This window comes from Hypanus sabinus, chromosome 7, assembly GCF_030144855.1.
Source record: "Hypanus sabinus isolate sHypSab1 chromosome 7, sHypSab1.hap1, whole genome shotgun sequence".
In the NCBI taxonomy this organism is placed as follows: domain Eukaryota; kingdom Metazoa; phylum Chordata; class Chondrichthyes; order Myliobatiformes; family Dasyatidae; genus Hypanus; species Hypanus sabinus.
The window spans coordinates 56,883,171-56,903,678 of NC_082712.1; the positions used below are offsets into that span (position 1 = coordinate 56,883,171).

General features: G+C 45.2%; 1 protein-coding gene across 3 annotated transcripts in view; it reads right to left on the reverse strand.

Annotated features, from left to right (window-relative positions):
- znf462 (zinc finger protein 462) overlaps positions 1-20,508 on the reverse strand; it is a 123,571-nt gene that overhangs the window by 34,511 nt on the left and 68,552 nt on the right. For all 3 annotated transcript variants that reach the window (XM_059974693.1, XM_059974695.1, XM_059974694.1), the window contains 2 exons: positions 15,807-16,058; positions 7,336-13,067 (listed from right to left, as the gene is read on the reverse strand). In XM_059974693.1, coding sequence (XP_059830676.1) covers positions 7,336-13,067; positions 15,807-16,029 — 5,955 coding nt within the window. In that variant the 5' untranslated portion in view covers positions 16,030-16,058. The remainder of the gene's footprint in view (positions 1-7,335; positions 13,068-15,806; positions 16,059-20,508) is intronic.

Consider the following 20,508-nt stretch of genomic DNA (forward strand, 5'->3'; position numbering starts at 1 on the left):
AATGAAGGAGAAAGAAATCATGGACGAATTTAATAAGTATTTTACTTCGGTCTTCACTGTGGATGAAACTAGCAGTATGCCAGAAATGTGAAACTGTCAGAGGGCAGAAGCAAGTGTCATCACTATTATCAATGAAAAGCTGCTTGGGAAGCTGAAGGATTGGAAGATATTGTAGATAAGTCACCTGGACCAGATGGACTACGTCCCAGGGTCCTGAAAGAGGTAGCTGAAGAGATTGTGGAGGCACTAGTTATGGTCTTTCAAGAATCACTTGATTCTGGAATGGTTTTGGAGGACCGGAAAATTGCAAATGTCTTTGCACTCTTTAAAGAGGGAAATTATAGACCAGTAGGCCTGACTCCAGTGTTTGAGAAGATGTTGGAATCCATTATTGAAGACGAGGTTTCAGGGTACTTGGACACACATGATAAAGCAGGCCAAAGTCAGCATACACGAGGAAATCTGCAGATGCTGGAAATTCAAACAACAACACACACAAAATGCTGGGACGTTTCTGTTTCGTAGTGTAGATGATGAAGTGACGAAGGGTCTCGGCCCGAAACGTCAACATCACTTCTCCCTATAGATGCTACCTGGCCTGCTCTGTTCTACCAGCATTTTGTGTGTGTTGTTGTTCAAAGTCAGCATGACTTCTTGCCAAGCCAATTGGAATTCTTTGAGGAAATAACAGGTGGATAAAGGAGAGACAGTAGATGTTATTTAATTGGATTTTCAGAAGGCCTTTGAAGGTGCCACACAAAGCTGCTAAACAAGAGCCCATGGCATTACAAGAAGGATACTAGCATGGATAGAAGATTAGCTGACTGGCAGGAGGCAAAGAGTCAAAATAAAGGTGGCCTATTCTGGTTGGCTGCTGGAGACTAGTGGTAGTCCGCAGGTGTCTCTGTTGGGACCACTTCTTTTCATGTTATATGTCAATGATTTGGATGATGGAACTGATGGCTTTGTGGACAAGTTTACAGATGATACAAAGATAAGTGGAAGGGCAGGTAGTGTTGAGGAAGCAGGGAGTCTGCAGAAGGACTTACATTAAGGGAACTGACAAAAAAGTGGGAGATGGAATACAGTGTAAGGAAGTGTATCATTCATGAACTATGGTAGAAGGAATAAAGGTGTAGACTGTTTTCTAAGTAGGAAGAAAATTCAAAAATCAGGAGGTGCAAAGGGATTTAGTAGTCCTTGTGCATGATTCCATAAAGGTCAACTTGCAGGATGAGCCAGCGATAAGGCAAGCATATGCAATGTTAGCATACATTTCAAGAGGACTAGAATACAAGAGCAAGGATGTGATGCTTGAGACTTTTTAAAACACTAGTCAGGCTGTACTTGAGACTATCATGAGGACGTTTGGGTCCCTTATCTAAGAAAAGATGTGCTGGCATTAGAGAGCGTCCAGGGAGGGTTCACCAGAATAATTCCTGGAGTGAATGAGTTTACATACAGTATGAAAAGCATTTGATGACACTGGGCCTGTACTCACTAGATTTAGAAGAATGAGGGGGAATCACATTGAAAGGCCTGGACAGAGTGGATGCTGATAGGGTGTTTCCTATTGAGGGAGACTGGATCAGAGGACACAGCCTCAGAATAGAGGGATGTCCATTTAGAAGAGGGATGAGGAGGAATTTTTTTAACCAGAGGGTGGTGCAATTTACTGCCACGTACGGCTGTGGGAGCAAAGTCATTGAGTATACTTAAAGCAGAAGTTGATAGGCTCCTGGTTAGTCAGAGCATCAGAGGTTACAGTGAGAAGGCAAGAAAATGGGCTTGAGAGGGATAATAAATCAGCCATGATGGAATGGCAGGGCAGGCCTAATGGGCTGAGTGGCCTAATTCTGTTCTATCTTATGGATAGACAATCTGTGTATATGAAAAACATATAGACAGTTTCTGGAGCTTCTTTATTCTTTTAGCACATCCCTTAGCATTTACCAACCAAAAAAGTGCTTTTGAAATGGTCACTGACACAGAAGCAGGGCAAAACACTTTCTGCAGAGCACACTCCCACACACAGCACTAGGCAAATGACTGGATTAACGTACCCGCAGTGATGTAAACAAACTAATCTGGTTATTTGCCTAATGCTGCTTGTGGGAGACTTCTGTGCACACAACACTTGGGGTGAACGCCCTTCTCTTTGATACTGCCATGGAATCTTTTCTGTCCACCTGAGGTCCAAGTCACAAGAAGGCACCCACTGACCACTGCAGTGTAGCATCAGCCTAGACTCATGTACCCAAGACCGAGGGAAAATGGAAGATGCAATCCACATTTTTAACACAACAGCACTGGACCAGGGCAGTGGAGTGCATTGGACTAGGGTGAGCTAGAGGCACAAATACCTAGTTCATTGCAAGCAGCATCAGAGGCAGATGGGCTAGTGAATGAGGGGTTTAGCATGCTAGCATTCATCAAGGCATTGAGAATAGGAGTTGAGACATTACGTTGCAGTTATATAAGTCACTGGCAAAGTTACACTTGGAGTACTGAGTTTAGATGTGGTCACCCTGTTACAAGAAATACATGGAGGGAGTGCATTAAAAAAAATTTATGAGATTGTTGCCAGGATTGGATGGCCTGGGTTGTAGGAAAAGATTGGCCAGGCTGTATCTTTATTCTTTGGAACATTGGAGAACAAGAGGCAACCTTATAGAAATCATAAGGAATAGGTGGATGCAATAAGTCTTTTCTCCAGGGGAGTGGAATCTAAAACTAAGGGGCATAGGTTCAAGGTGAGGGGAAAGAATTCAAAGGGACCAGAGGGGTATATTGTTCCACAAAGAAGGTGGTAAATATATGGAACGAGCTGCAAGAGGAAATGGTTGAGGCTGTTACAATGTTATCATTTTAAGAACACGTGGAGGCAGGCTCAGGCTTAAGAGTGATGTGGGCCAAACACAAGAAATTAGGACTGGCTGGATGGGCTGGCACCATAGATAACATTGACTCCTTTGGGCCAAGGGGCCTGTAAACACACTGTACTGCTCTATTACTCTAATGAATTTATGACCAGGGCTGTTGGAGAAAACACATTTGAATTCAAACATGTATCCTAGTTATCTCAAAGTGATCTTGAGGATTCAAAGCCAGAGTAAATAAACGCAAAGCAGAAGCTGGTTTCTATCTCTCACATGTACATGCACTTACAGGTTGAACTATCCTTTCTCATATTCCATTGCATGATATTTGCATTTATTCAAAGTATTAAACTGTAAAGACCATTTATCTGACTTTTGCAAAAGAAGGCTGGGAAGTGTCAGCAATGATGGAAACAAACAGGAGAAAGATCGGACAGGAAAAGATGTTTGGGTAAAATCTAGATAGATCAGTTTCAATTGACCCGTGTCATGAGATCATGGGAGTGATTCATGATCCTTGATGGGCTGTTATGATGCTGGACAATGTGAAGGTCAGGAAGTTGCGGGGGTGGGGGGGGGAAGCAATAAGGTAATGTGGTAGTCATGACAAGTTAAGTCCTCAAATACACTAGCCAAATTAATGATAGATAGCATCACAATGTATTCACGGAGTGCACTGAAGACAACTTACGAGATAAGTTTATTGAACAGCCGAAGTTTCATATTAGAGTTCTGCGGTGAGATTGAATTGATCAGTTAGTAGATCTGATCAATGGATTTTCATGAACGATGATCATGGAATTTCATGGGTTTTATTTTTGCTGCTGCTTCAGCGAGGGGGGTTGGGGTCATTCACTCTGTTTTTTCCCTGTTCCGTGGTGTTTGCAAAGAGCAAGAATTTCAGGCTGTATACGATACATTCACTGCTATTAAAAGGAATCATTTTGAACTATTTGAGGTTGAAAGTGGTGTTACCAAATTGAAATACAAGTTCTTGCACGTCGGACAAGTTGATCGAAGTAAATGTGGAAGATACAGAAAAATTCTAAATACCAATGATAGATAAGGAATGACAAATATTTAGTGGAATAACTTAGCATTTAAAAAGGGACCATTTCCTCAAGGATTTACAAAATACACGTAGTTCAACTATGGATATCTATAAAAGTTAGGATTCAAGGAAGATGACAGAAGGATAATTAAGTTTTAGAATCCAAAGGATGAACAAGAAATGATTAAAAATAAATCAAAACCAACAACAAACTGGGAAAGAGAAACTATTGTAAACTTTGATAGATATGCAAAAATGAACTTCAAAAGTGGGTTGCTTACAGAAGTCATTACATGAAAGTATTTTAAATGCAACTTCACATCTGACAATGCTTCTAAACATCATGAAGTTAAGGAATCAAGCACTGACAAAGAAATAGAAATGACTGAGAATTTAAAAAAAACAAATTCCCTGAACCCAACAACAGTCATCTTGAGGGTTTAAAAGAGGAGACTGCAGTGACTTTGGATGCCTTAGACTGCATTTTCCTGGATTCCCATCGTGTAAAGATATTCATTCAAGGAAAGAAAGGAGTTCATGTAACAACTATGGATCAGATCATTTATTGCCACAGAATCATTGGCCCCTTGCTGATGTGGAATGTTCTCTGTTTTAGTGTGGCGTCTGGCCCAGTCTTCTGGGAGTCGAGCAGGAAGACACCAAACATCTCAGAAGATGTTTGCCTCACAGATACTGGCCTCACAGAACAGCTTTGATAGCTGATGAAGCCCTGACCCTGGACTGCCCCAGCTATGAGGTCAGGCCTACTAAATATTTGTGAAATTATTTGGCATTAAAGTGTTCAATAGTGCCTAGGACACATTAGAAGCAATATAGTTTAAAAACACTAACATTTTACATTTTAAATGTTCCATGAAACATATTCACACTCAAAGTTAACTCAAATCAATAACGTAATAAAATAACAATTCTCTCCCTTCAGCTGATTTCACTATTTGTTCAAATGAACACTCTACTATACTTGAATCAGCTTCATCCATCACAAGCTTGGCAAGTACGCTTTCCAACCTTCAGAACTGAAAAACCCCACTAGAGCACTGATTGGGCCTCCAGCAGCTCAGATAGGTGCCAAGGCAGAAGACACCAGTGCCAATGTACACCCACAGCAATGCTGGAATCCAGATCATCCACAGGGTAACACAGGCAACTTCCAGAATTAGTGCTGGCACTGGGGTAGAAGGACTGCCCCAATATTTTGACTGGCTGGAGTCAACATATGATTTGTGAATCGGAAATCACGTTTGATTTCTCAGTCAACTTTGTCACAGCTCCTGCATCTTGTTGCTCAATCCTTGTAACACTATATTCTGCATTATTTTATTTTTCTTCCCTTTGTACAACCTCAATGCTCTTACGTTCTGAAAAGATCTATAGGGATAGAATGAAAAACAAAGTTTTTCTACTGTGTCTTGGTACATGAGGCCAATTATCAGTTTAATAAATGCTAGGGACTTCAAGGTTTCAACTAGCAAAGTAGATAGGGGAACTTTCAACATAGTTAAATCAGAATTTTGAAAAGTATTAAATACCAGAGCTTACTATAGAATATTAGGGCTTATCTGGGTGGTGTCATATAATGGGCTAAACCTTTGAAAAGCAGGTACCAAAGGCAACAGTTAAAGGTAAATTATTCTGATGGGAATACACATGTTGAGTTGAATACCTATTGCCAGATTCAGCAGTGGATGGGGAAGTGGGGCTTCCAGCAGCAGAATGCCCCAGTCTTACGTAGGGAAGTTGACCCTCACATTCTACATTACCTCATAACTGGTGCAAGATCTGAGACCTGAACAGGCACCTCAGATCTAGAAAGCAGGTTCTACCTTCACATTCGGGTCAGTTACGCAAGGGTGTGAGGGGAAGCATGGATTATCGATTGGTTAACAGGACACAGAACAAAAACAGGGAACAAACCCACTCAGGAGCTGTTCAGGAGTTAGGCGACACTGGAGAAGCTAGTGTTTTCTCCCTAGGGCAGGGGAGATTAAGAGGGGACTGTAAGGAGCTTAGGAAGGGGAAACGGCAGGAAACCTGACAGATAAAATGTGAGGGCACAGTTTTAAGTTGGAGGGGATTAGATTCAGAGAGGACCCAACGAAGACTGCCTTCACTCAGAGAGTGGCAAGTGCCTGAAATGTACTTTCAGAGAAAATGATTGAATCTGGGTCACTGACAGCATTCTGAAGCATTCAGATGAACACGAAGCGCTAAGTTATTAGTGAGCTATGGAAAGGGTGGATAACTGGAGTCAAGGGTGGGCAAATGGCCTTTTTTCATGCAGTGCAAATCTATGATTTTATGACTCAGAATAAGGAGAGGGAATGAACAGTCACTTTAGGTTGGCAGTCAGGTAGATAGCAAAGTGCAAGGATTAGTGCACGGCTCTCAACCATTTGCAATCTGCATTATTACGATGAGATGAAGAAACAGAGCGTAACATACACCAAGTCTGCTGACAATACAAAGGAAGATAGAAAGTAAGCAGCGAGGAAATGTATAATGAATGCTTCAATGGATGGATCTTTTCAGCAGTTGAGAAAGAAGCTAAGGGTATGGTTAAGTCACCTTATTAGGCAAAAAAAGGGAGAGTAGAGTATTTTTAAAAAGCCAAGAGACTGGGAGGCTATTGCTACTGGAAGTTTCATTTATCCTGAACAAATCATAGGAAGCAGATGCAATTTATCAGAAAGCAAATGTATGTTGTCCTTTATTACAAAGGGAACAGAATACACAAGTTGCTGTATCGTTGTCGCTGTGTAAAACAATGACAGTTCACAATGGCAGTAGGTCATCCTATCCCTAATGGAAGATGTGCTTGTTTACAGGGGTGCAACAAAATGTCTGCTGACTGGTGCCTGGGACAGAATGATTGTCATGTGAGGAAGACAAAGTCTATATGTGTAAGCCTTTAATGGGAAAAATTAGAGATTATTTTAATGAAATGTATTTAAATACTTACAGGCTTGAAGGGGCATAAGATCCACGGGTTGCAAAGAACAGAAGTAGAGTGTCTCAGAACAGGGAACCTGCCTCTTACACTGCGAATGGATCACAAGTTTTGGAACCAGTGCAGTTCCCTACCCCAAATGCTCAGACATTGAGGGCATTCACGACAAATACCAACAGATTTTTCTTAATCTAGGGACACACACACACACACACACACCACACATCTGCAAGGAAAGCAGGGCTGAGGATGGGCCATGACATTTGGGGAGGGATATCAGACTGGAGGAAGCTCTGTGGGTCTCCTCCTGAACTTCCTCAATGCGCTCTGCTTCTTTTTAACATGAAATGAAACAGACATCCGAATCCATTCATACAAAGGGTACCTTTGCTATTCAGCACTGGACAGAGCAGGTGATAGATCCATATCTTACGTACCTGTTTTTTATTGCTGTCTTCCGATTCTGTAGATTCTGGTCTCTCTTCTTTCAGAGTCTCTTCCTTGTTCTGGTTCTCCTCTCTCAGATTTTCTTCATTAAGGTTCTCCTCCTTCAGATTCTGTTCCTCACCCTCAGGTGTCTTCGCCTCCGGGTGTGGCTCTCCGTCTGGTTGAGCTTCGGCCTCAGGTTTCTGCTCCCCCACCGGCTGAGCCTCGCCTTCGGGTTGTGGCTCACCCTCCGGCCACGACTCCTGAGGCAGAACCTCATGCTTGAGCTGAGCTTCCCCCTCAGGCCCCATCTTTTCTTTGTGCAGTCTTGCCCGCCTGCTGAAGTGCTCGTTGTGACGGGTGAGGTGGGCGCTGAGCTCCAGCGTGCTGAGGATCTTTTCATTGCAATGGTTGCACTCATAGGTGGGACTGTGAGACCGGGTACTCCCGGGTAGCAACGTGAAATCCAACTTCAAATCCCGGCTGTGGTGGTCGAGATAATGCACAGAAAGCAGCTCTGCTGTGCTGAAGGAGAGCTGGAAGCACTTTACACACTTGAAGGGGAGACATCCCTTGGGTTTCCCTTCAGTCACTGCAGCTACCTCTACAGCACTGGCTTCGTTTTTAACCTCGCCTGCCTTATCATCAGAATATACAACAGTGAAGTATCCGTTATATTTGCTCACGTATTGCTTCCTGGGGTAAACCCCTGGGTGCCGCTTCATGTAATGAGACACAAGACCCTTCTTTGTGTATGTCTGGAATGAGCACAGTGAACATTTCTTCTTTTCCACCGCTCTCCGGAGCTCTTCGCTCAGGGGAGGTGACTCGGGTTTGGTCTCGATGGGCAGAATGAGCTTCTCTGGCTTCTTGTTAATCATGGTTTTGGAAGCGGCCAGGCAGTGGGTGTAATAGGAATCAATGTCGTGGCGCTTTTGGTAGTGAGCTGCCAGCCCTTTGCGGAGCGGGTGAGTGTATGCACACAAGGCACAGCGGAAGATGTTGTTTTTGCCCTCTGGTTGGGCTCGGACATTGTTGTGTTTATTCCGGTAGTGTCTGGCAATACCCTTTCTGGAGGAGCAGAAGTACTTGCAGAGTTGGCATTTAAATAAGGTACTGAGCTCCGAACAACCACTTAAAAAGGAGTGGGGTGTAGGAGAAGGTGAGCTTGATTTTACCTCAGTGATGGATTTGGCATCATCTTTATAATCCTCGGAGGTATTTGGCTCCTTGGATTCCATTACTTCGGCGGCAGACTCGGTGAACATATCGATAGCCGGCTGCCGGTGGTACTTCTCGTAGTGCACTTTCAACTTCTCCAGAGAGCCGTGTGCGTAAGGACATAGCTTGCACCTGTAAGCACCAAAACCCTGCTTCGGGACTTTGGTCATTTCCTCCAAATCATTGCTCTGGCCATCTGGGAGCTTCTCGGCCTCATTCATGAAGTCGTCGGCAGTGACTTTTATGGAAGGGTGTCGTTTCTGGTAGTGGGTCAGGACACCGTGAATGCGGGTGTTTACGTACGGGCAGTGTCTGCATTTGTACAGCGTGCTGGGCTTCTCATCCTTCTCCAGCGCAAACTCAGCTGCCTTGACTTTCACACCTGGGTGCTTCTTCCCATAGTGGGTCAGGAGCCCATGCAGGTTGTTGTACTCTGATTTGCAAACCTTACACTGGTACTGCGACCCACTGGAACTCGAATTGGCAGGGACGTCCTTTAGCAAGGAAGGGATGGTGTCCTTGGCAGGCAACTCATCCTCCAGTGATCCAGACTCGGGAGCATTGAGGCAATCAAGGGCGGCATAGTCATGAGCCGTTGGGTTGTTCTGCTCCAAGGTGTCCTTCCCCAGAATGATGTCCAGCAGCACCGACTCATCACCACTGACCGCCCAGGGGTGCAAGGCCTGATAGTGGTTTGTAATGTCCCAGATAGAGGCAGCCTCGAACTCACAGTCTCTGCACTTGTAGTGTTTGAGGTCGATCAGGGCGATCTGTGAAGGGTTGGCAGAAGGGTCGGGCCCTGCCCACAATTTACTGGAGATGTAGGTGTAGTCTACAGGGTGCTCAGGGTGCCTTTTCTGGTAGTGTATTAGTAACCCACTGGGCTCTTGATGGGAATATATACACCACTCGCAGTGGTAGCCAGCGGTCACCACTCCATCCTGGTACGCCCAGCGTAGGATGGTGGTGACGGTGGCCTTCACGCTCGGGTGCTGCTTCTTCAAGTGCTTCCGCACGGCATAGAGGTAGTGCGCAGTGTAGGAGCAGTGGCGGCACTTGAAGAAGCGCAGCTGCTCGGCCTCGGTCTCCTGCTGGGCGCTAGGCAGCAGGGTGCCGGAGCTGCCCTGGTTGTTGGTGGCCCTCTCCCGCTGACTCCTTACGGCCGCCGTGTGCTGCCGCACCAGCTCCGCCGTGGCTTTGATGTCGCGGTGCTTCTTCCGGTAGTGGATGACCACCCCCTTGACTGTCCGGTTGCCGTAGTTGCAATGCTGGCAGAAGAACATCATCTCGCCCTCGCCCTTGTCGTTCACCCGCTGCTGGCCACCCACCTCAAAGGTTTTCTTGCTGACCTGGCTCAGGGGCTGGCTCATGATGGGCCTGGCGGGTGTGATCTGCAGCTCCTCCATAGTCTTCTTCAGAGCGGGAGTCGGGGGCGCCTGCTTGATATACTTGGCTGTCACTTTAACCTCGGGGTGCCTTTTCTGATAGTGGACGAGCACTCCAACAACGGAGCGGTTACTGTAAACACAGTGCTTGCAGTAGTACAGCTGTTCAAATTCAGCTGGCTGAGGAGTCATCGGGGTATTGTTGGCTGGAATCACAGAGCTCGCCTCGGTGGCCTTGTGAGCATTGAGGGCTGGATTCTGGACAGACACGACACGCATGGTCTTCTGAATCCTGAAATAGGATGCCTTCTCCTCTGGGTGCTTCCGCTGGTAGTGGACCAGCACTGAATGCATGTTGGGGCTCGAAAAGGAGCAGACGTCGCAGTTGTACACCACAGCACTGATCATCGAGGACTCGCCCTGCTGAGGGCTCATGCCCTTGGGTGAGTTTGCGTTGATGGGGCTGGAGGAAGCCGCGTGGTTCGAGGCGGAGGAGGAGGCCCCGATGTTCTTCACACCCGAGTTGAGGATCTCTCGGAGAGTTTGGGACTCAGCGTTGGTGTCACTGGTTTGCTGGACCACATAGCTGGAGAAGATCATGGAGTTGTTGATCTTCACGGTGGGATGCATCCTTTGGTAGTGAGGCATGAGACTGCGGACATTGGGGCTGGTGTACGAGCAGAAGCGGCACCTGTAAATCAAGTTGGCTTGGTGGAAATTCAGAATGTTCTGGGCCTCGGGATGAAACTGAGCATAATGCTGCCTCAGGTCCTCAAACTCTGCATATTCCACAAAGCACTCAAGGCATCTGTAGACTGCACTGTGATCCGTTGGATCCTCTATGTACCTGAAGCTGTACTTAATGTAGGGATGCATTCGCTGGTAGTGAGTACTAACACTGCGGGCTACTTTGTTACTGAAGTTGCAGTGTTTGCAGTAGTAAGTCTTCCCTGAATCTTCACCGGCCTCCGAGCTTTCCTGGAAGGTGTCCCGGTTCTCTGAGTTGCTCTTTTTATAAGCTGCACCCCCACCCTGCTTACGGGATGCGCCATCACAGTGTCCCACTGTGTTTGAGGTGCTGTAGAAGTCCTCATCATCCGAAAGGGTTAATTCAATCTCAGCACTGTTACTAACAGGATAGTCTTGGTCTACTGGCCCATAGCCATCCTCTTTATGTATCCCATCAGTGCCTTCGACCCACATCTGGTGGCCACTATAGCTGTAATTCTGCATGTCTATTAGATGGTCCACCTTTCCTTCCTCTTCATCCATCTCTCCATCTGCATCCAATTCCACATCGTCCTCTTCTTCTTCTTCATCGTCATCCTCCTCCTCTTCCTCCTCTTCTCCCTCGCACTCTTCCTCTGCATCCTCCATGGCAATCACAGATTCCACCTCATTGGCTTGCTGGTTGGCCTGGCTGATCTTGCTCTGCAGGTTGTTTGCTATCTCGTCTATCCTGGTCCGCTTCTTGGCCGGGGAGAGGTCAAGCGGGCTGTCCGACACCAGCCGCTTTCCCTTCTTGAAGAGGAATGAGTTCTTCGACGTCGATCCAAGGATGGAAGTCTGAGTTTTCACAATACCTGGAGATGGAAGAGCTTCGAATTGTGATCCAGTGTCCTGCAGTGTATCGCTCCCATCCTCACTGGCTGCCAGCAATGCATTGTCACAGAACGAGTGCTTGTGTTGCTGATGCACCCGGAGTCCTTTCAGAGTCACTGTGGAGTAGCTGCACATAGTACATTTATAAGGATACTGCTGCTTTGACTCACCCATCAACACGGGCTTCTCCCCATTGACGGCCTGGCTCTGATTCACATCCACGCTCACTAAGCTGTCGTTCAGGGGTGCAATGCTGCTGTTGGCAGAGCTCACTGTTTCCCACTCCGAGGAGTGGGACTGCTTGTGAGCCACCAACTTCTGGGCAGTGGTGCAGGTGAAACTGCAAAGGTTGCACTTGTGTACAATGGTGCGGCCGGATAGATGGATGTTCTCGATGTGGCGGGAGATGCTGCGGCGATGCATGGTGAGAAAGGAGCAGAAGGGGCACTGGAACCGGTTCATATACTTCCGGAAGGGGATCCCCTTGGTCTCCAGCAGCTTGGTGTTGCCGACTGACAGCAACTTCTTCCCCGAGCCCTCTGAGCTCTGGGACGCCAGCGAGTCCATCTCGTCCACGTCCGGCTGCTCCTCCTCGTCTGAGGTGCTCCGCTCGTCACTCAGCAGGCTGCTGGTTTCCAAGGCTGAATTGGCCACGTTCATTTCGGTCATCCCAAAGGAAGACCTGCCAGTCATGGCGGCCTCTTCTGGATCGGGTGTGGTCTTGCCCTTCGTCTTCTGGAAGGGGAACTTGATCTTGATGGGAGCAAACCTGGGGACCGCTGCTGGACCCTGCTTTGAGGGGGATCCTTCCATAGAGCCTTGCAGAGATGGGTACTGAGCCGAGGACATTTCTCTCCCTGCTGCCTTTAAGGGAAGGTAATTTGAGTTCGAAGAAGTCTTCTCCATCTCCTGCGACTTTGTATGAGTCTGACTGGGGCTCGATCCAGACTGCTGCTGCCTCAGTGAGGAAATGATCTTGACCAGCCCCTGTGCCAAGAGGTTGCGATGTTTCTTCATCAGGTGGTCGCACCAACGCTCCCTCCTGGAGGTGTGGTAGCCACACCACTCACAGCAGAAGCTGCCCCTCGATTTGGTCAGTGGCTTCACCTGCGCCTCCAGGATGCTGCGCTCCACTGCATCCACTGGCACGTCCCCCAGAGGCTCCTGCCCCTTCATGCCCGACCGGTGGCACAGCTTCTGGTGTTTGATGATGCGGGCCCGCCGGGGACTCTTGTAGGTACAGTAACGACAGGCAAAGACCTTGCCAAAGCCCTCGTGCAGGAGGATGTTGAAGCTGGACGGTGACGGGGGTGGAGCCATGTCTGAGGGCTCACCCCCAAACAATGCCCCTTCAACCTGACCGTGAATCTTCCTGGTGTGCTCGTTGAGGAGGCTCCTGGATCGGAAATAGCGGACACAGTACTTGCACTGGAAAAACTTATTGGCTGGCTTCGGATGCTGGTTAACATGATGGCCGTACAGAACGGAGCTGTTGTTGATGAAATTGGATGAGCCAGGTTGGAAGGAATTTTGTGCTTTTAAAAAGAAAAGAGGAAGTGTTACAATACCTTTCATACTGCAACATAAATCAGAACAATAACCTAATTTTCATTACTTTCACATCAGAAAAATTTGGATCTGTACTTTAGTAACCACCTTGACTGAAAAAGGCTATTTGGCCCCAATACTGCCCTGACTCTGAAGAGTTCTCCAAGTAGTCCCACTTTCCTGGCTTTCCCCCGGATCCCTGCCCATTCCCCCCCCCCACCCCCCAAGTGTTTATCCAATTCCATTTTGTAAGCTCCTATTGACACTGTTCCTACTGCCCTTTTAGGCATTGCACATTGTGCCCTACAGAGTAAAAGAATGAGGGAGATTTGATAAAGGTGTACAAAATAATGACAGATATGGATAGGTTAGAGCAAGCAGACGTTTTTCTATTGAGGTTGGGTTAGACTAGAACTGGAATATATACGTTAAGGATGAAAGATGAAATATTAAAGGGGAACCAGAGGGATCTTATTCACTCAAAAGGTAGTGAGAGCGTGGAACAAGTTGCCAATGGAAGTGGTAGATGTGGGTTTGATTTCAGCAGTTAAAAAAACATTGGTAAGTACATGAATGGGAGGCATATGGAGGGCTACGACCCAGATGCATGTCAATGAGACTCTATGCAGAATAGTTTGGCACAGACTAGAATGGTCAAAAGGCCTCTTTCTGTGCTGTGGCGCTTTTTGACCACTAATTCTTTCCAGTTACGCTATACAGTTAAAAACACGGAAAACCTACAGCACAATACAGGCCCTTCGGCCCACAATGCTGTGCCGAACATGTACTTACTATAGAAATTACCTAGGGTTCCCCAGAGCCCTCTATTTTTCTGAGCTCCATGTACCTGTCCAAGAGCCTCTTATTGTCCAAGATCCTATTGGATCCGCCTCCACGACAGTCGTCAGCAGCCCATTCGTCGCACTCACCACTCTCTGCGTAAAAAACGTACCCCTGACATCCCCTCTGTACCTACTTCCAAGCGCCTTAAACCTGTGTCCTCTCGCGTTAGCCACTAGTTGTAGTTTTAAAAGGCAGGATCCCCATGGGTAAACAATTTACAGATAAAATTATTGTGGAGGCAAGTCCCTGAATTGCCTTTACTCCTTTTCTCCTCACCACAGGAACCTACTTAAATGCAGATAATGCTTGCTGAAACAGGGCAGCTTTGATTTTGTGTGCAATGTAAAATTTGGCATAGATCAGTAGCAAATTGGTTCTACATTACTCCTAGAACTTTAAGTCATTGACCACTTCAGGAATTAAACAACAGAACCTGATGAGGGTTGTTGTGCAGGAAATTACGGAGAAGCAAGTGAAGGCCGCATAGATAACAGTGGAGGGGAAACCATATTTTCTGAAAAAAGAGCACATCTCAGATATCCTGACAGCCTCATTGTGAGGACAGATGGTGCAGAGACAGAGGAACTGAAAGAAGGGAGCAGCATCCTTGAAACCTAGGGTGGAAAGAGGTTCAGTCAGAGTAACTGTGGGAGTCTGCAGGTTTGTAAATATGTTGGTAGATAATTTGTCACTTGAGATGGAGACAGGGAGCCTGGGGAGAGAGCTGTTGGCAATGAACCATGTGATTTTAAGGGCAGAGTGAAGCTAGTGGCCAAGCTGAAGATTGATGAGCTCTGCATGAATGCAGCCGTTAATGTAGCGGAGAACGTTACCAGAGTAGGTTTGGAACATGGATAGCTCCACTTGGATTCTTCCCTTTTTAGTGGTGAGTGTGTGCAATTAACTAGTAACATAAAGCTCCTGCAATTTCATCCCATGCCCCTTGTTAGCTAGGCAGAGTAGTTTTTGTGTTTGAGCTATGGCTCACTGACAGCTCTTATGCCTCATAATTAATTAACTATAAAAAAAATCTTTCTAATTGAAAGGGAGGAATTCTACCACACACCATCTGATGCTCTGCTGGAGTCTAACTTGTGTATTTAGGTAAATCACTTGGGAAACAGAATGTCACAAAAGATAATGCAAGGGATGGTCTGACTTACTACATCAACTCATTTTGTTAAATAGCTTACAGTCACCTATGCCAAAAACCTTTCTTATTGCACAAGTAATTAGATGCTGTCCAGGCCACAAGATCAAATACCTTCTTCCATTCTAATTCATTAATAGAAGGCAGCTAAGTACACTGGACTGCCAGCTTTATCAGCATTTTAGAGATGAAACTGTCTCTTTTATTCAAGACCAAAGGTCTAAGCTCAGAGAGTAATCATAAACTCTTCAATGTGACAGCCTTTTCTTTCACATGTAACACAAAATTACTAAGGGCCTGTTGAGCAAACAATGTGTGCTAAGGGACTTTGGTTGTTAGACAAGGCTGATAAAGGGCATGATAAATGCATTGAATCAATTTATTCTTAACCCTTGTATGTGGCTTCATTTGATATTTGAATGAAGAGGAATTCAAATCTAATATTTCACAATATGATGAACCCAGGAAGGCAGGCAGGATTTCCAGCCTGCTCGCCAAAGATCGCCAGCCAAGTATAAAGCTGAGAAAAATGCAATTGGAAGAGGGAGAAATCTCAAAGCCAACTGGAAGAAGCCAGCCATATTCTACAAACCCTAAAGCCTGCCAATGCAAGTCACCTAGTGGAATCATGGCAATGAAGTGAATCAACAAAGTAATGAAATTGCATCGGCAGGAGTTTCTGTTTACATGACACGTGCCTGTGCTTTCAATGTAATGGGAAAGCCAAACTCACCAGACGCTTCCACTGGAGAACCAAGTTCAGTCTTCACAGTGGGAAGGCTGTTAACATCTGTTTCTGAATCTTGGGTTGGTGTAACAGATCTGGGTTGACCAATATCCTCCTCAGAAGCTTCCACATGAGGTAAAAAGACGGTATGAACATCCTGGATATGAGCTTTTAGATCATCATAGGTTTCTGCCCGGTAATCGCACCCATCGCACTGCAGGGCCTCCATTACTTTGAATGCCTTTCAATTTGGGGGACCTGAAATAAGCAACCAAAGTAGCAACTCATTAGAAACTGAATCCAGGGTGGAAAGGCATCACTGCAACAGATGGATTAAACCAGTGTCCAATGTTCCAGGGAGGAACAATCAAAGATCTTTCAAGATACATAATCAACAATTCTCCCAGATATTGGTGCTCTTAATTCTGGCCCATTAGGCATCGTAGAGTGTAAATTTAGCACCACCACATGCCACTCATTCGGCTGATGAGGTTCTATCTCTGAACTTCAGTGCTTAAAAACAATTTGCTTCTTCTCATCTTCATTCTTTGGCCAATAATCCATAACCCACATCGTTCTAATCACACTCCTTCCAATAACATGGTTTTGCTTTATAAACTTGATGGAAGGTTTTAGTAATTTTGAATGCCCCCAACCAATCTCCTTGGCTTTATCTGCTCTGAAGGACAACCACAACTATTAAACTCCATTGGTTGCTTCTATTTACCATTTCAACTTCAAAACAACATTCCTCATCAGCAATTTTCTAGAACAGCAAGGCATGTAGATTGAGAAAATATATTGTGCCATGTAGCATGTGTGATATATGATGGAATATCTTTGGAAAATAGAAACTGGATCCTTACTACACAGCAACCAACAAGGTTAAATTAATTCCAGTGATTATAACATGGAGAGGCAAACAGTTCGGTATGCCACTTTACATACAAGGACATTGAACAGCTCATAGAGAAATAGACATTCATAATGAATCATGAAGTTGCTTCAGCAAGACTTGTAGACATCTAGGCTGAAGACACGCATGACCATTTGGTGCACCATTTGGAAGCATTTGCACATAAACTCATGGTTATAGCCAGCACAGAAACAGACTGGTCAGCCCAACTCATTCATACTGACTAACATGCCTATCCAAGCTGGTCCCATATCCCATTAAACCCTTCCTACCCATGTACTTGCCTAAGTGTCTTTCAGATACTGTAATTTTACCTGCTTCCTCAGGTGGTCTATTCCAAATGCCTAACTCACTGTGTGGAAAACTTACCCCTCAGGTCTCTTAAAGCTGTCTTCTCACACCTTAAATGGTCTCAGACTCCCCTACCATTAGAAAAAGGTGTCAAGTTATCCTCCTCAAACTCACCCCCATGATTTTATACTTATTGGTGTATGTTTGCACCGTGAAAGGTGACCAAGGAATTCCATAAAGGACTTCTGAGTACCTCCATTAAATTATTTTAAGCATTTCTTTGGGCTCTCCCTTCACCTTATCCTACTCAATCCAATTCAGCCCTGCTATCCAATTGTGACCCCCAACTTCAACCAATACCTACCTATGCACTCAAGTTTTGAAGGGAACCGTTTCTCAAGCCTCCTTCCCTACTCCCTTTCCATTACCCATCACTTAAACTCCAACCCTCCTCTCCATCCCTACCAGGCCTCTCTCCACCACAATGCATGAGCTACTACTGTTCCTCTGCTCATTCTACAAAAGGCCCAATGTGCAAAGGAAAACCCAAGAGGGCATAAGTTTGTACAAAGGCAGTCCTAATGCACAACACTCTTTGTGCATCATGAGCTATACAGCTTTAAGAGCTACAAAACACACACCAAACCCACCACAAGTAACTTTCCTGGCTTGGAATGATGAAGTGCACCCACAAGTGGCCAGTCCCCTATAAGCATGTCACAAGTTGGCCCTGGTTTTCCAGCAGTAACAATGGGTAGATAAAAACCCTACTGTTGCGATTAGCAGAAACTTTGGGATTTCCACCCAACTTAAAAAAGAATTCACAGAAGTTGTTGATGATTCAGTGAAGCTGTTTGCAACCTTTCTCTGGGAAGCCTGTGAAAAAACAGTGAGCTTCTATAATCTCCCAGTGTTTGCAAGATTCCCTATTAGCCTGTAATAAACAAGACATTATTAATCGGGAAAGAGTGTGAAGATTTACGTTTGCCAGTTCTCTAGTGCCTGGGTTTTGGGGAGAGGTTGGGCAAGCTAGGACTTTATTGCTTAGGACACAGGAGGCTGAGATGTGACCTTATAGGGGTGTATAAAATTGTAAGGGGCTTAGCTAGGGTGAATACACATTGTCTTTTTCCTAGGGAAAAGGAATCAAAAACTAGAGGGTGTAGGTTTAAGTTGAGAGGGGAATGACTGAAAAGGGACCCAAGGGACAACTTCCTCCAAACAGAAGATAGTTAAGTATATGAACATGCTGCAGCAGAAATGGTAGAAGCGGGTACAATAACAACACTGAGAAGACACTTGGACATGGATTGGAAAGGTTTAAAGGAATGTGTTTTTTCTTCCCCCCCCCCCCCCACAGCAACACAATTGCTAAATCACAATAACCCCCACTCACTCATACCAGAAACATGCAAAGAACTACTTGTACCCAAAGTAATGGTATACCATATACCAAGGAAACATGTAACCCTTTTCTAGTGACCAAAATAATCTAGTTATCATTCAGTCTCTACTTGAGGTGTTATCTCAAAGACTACAAGATACAGTCACACAAGTGTGAAGGGATCTGACACTTAATGACCAATTAAATTGCGTGATTTTGTACTCCTATACTTTACAGTCCGAGTTGGACTGGCCGTCCTCGAGCTGACTGCTGTGCAAGTCCACTGATGCACTGCTAAGGGAAGTCTTCTCCAGGTTAGAGCAAGAGGCACACGAGTTGTACAAAGGAGAATGACTGCACTCTGAGCTGACCAAATTGCACTGATTGGCAAAATAAAAATTTTGTATCTACAGATTCTACAGACGAATTTTACTACATTGGAAATCAGTTTCTTGAACACATTTACACAATTGAACTGCGCCACAGCGTTTCAAAATTTCAATTTAATTCATATTTTAAAGTCAAACATTTAAAAAGTGACATCATTGCTAACATGAGAGCAAATCCCTCTCCCAGCAGCATAAAAGTACTTGTTTCCAATTGTCTGCAAGCTTCAGAAATATATATGTAAAGAACGTCAGCCTGACCTCAAACTGACCTGATTATCTGCCAAGAACAATTAGCTCTAACTGAAGCAGGAAGGCACAGTAATTGCACCTTGTAGACTTAAAGGGACACAACTTGTATTCCACACAGTTCCACTTTGGCAGCAGACTGACACACCAATGAACAATGCAGTGCATCCCTCTTGTCTGTTTAAAACAACAAATCACACAGGATGCCAAAACTGCAAAAAGATCTAGTTCAGCCTAGACCAGCTGCCAAGAAGGGAGAGAAATGAGCAAAAGAAAGCAATGGAAAGAGATGAGTGGAGGGAGGGGACAAGGAGGAGGAGACGGGAGCAAGAGGGGAGAAGTATCACACTTCTTTTCATCTTTCACAGGAGTTTCATATTTAATAGCTTCATAGCAAGTAGTCCTTAGTCTTTCTTGCAATATGGCAGCCAATGTTCACATAGCAAAGTCTCTCAAATTGGTAATAAGCAGATAATCTGCCTGAATTATATTGACTACGAGTTAGCCATTGGCCCTGACACAATGGAAAGAAATCCCAGGCTCGTTTTCAAAATAATATTCATGGAATATTTTACTTCCACTGAAAAGGGCCCGAGGGCCAAGGTCTTCCCTGCAGTTAACTGGGGGAAATGATTGCTCAGTCAGCATTGAATGCATCGCAGTGTAACAAACTGCAGTTGGTGGTAGATAAACCTCAGTACTATGGACACTGTAACATTAAGGGTGCATCCTCCAACCAAAGCAATGCCACGGGGGACATTGACTCTGAACTGATCTATAGACTATAACAGCGGATTCAGATTCACATCAAAATAGAGTGAAATGTGTCATTTGTGTTAACAACCAGTACACCCAAGGATGTGCTGAGAGCAGGCCACAAGTGTCAGTACACATTTTCAGCATCAACATAGTGTATTCAGAAGAGCAGCACAAACAACAACAAAACAAGCCCCTTCCCCATCCCTCCCAGCCAGCTACCCTCACACACCCAGAAAACACACTGATCAGGAGAATAAAGATTTCAGAGATTAGTAAAATCAGCCATTAGATTTCAGCACCCTTGATCATTCCAAAGCTTGGGAGGTTTCAAGACTGAAAGGATAGAAATGGTTTCCCGGGTAAATTAAAATAATTGAGGAGGAAAGGGGATGAGGCCAACAAGATGATCTTAGCAGTAAAACGGCCAAATACTCCCGCAAATTTGAGAGCACAGCTGAACTGATAGGAACAGTCTCTTTGCTGAGTGCAACCTGTTGTGGGTTCAACCTACCATTCCGGATGCCTTGGGACAAAAAATCCAGGGTGACATTCCAGCCATGACTAAATGAGTAGCACACTGCTGGAGGTGCTCAACAAGAACTTCATCTTCTTCTCCAGATGGACAGAAATATCTCAGTCACTCTACTGAGAAGCAGAGAGATAGTGCCACGACAATACGCACCCTTCAATCAACAGTGTCAAAAATAGAGACAGTTTATGGCC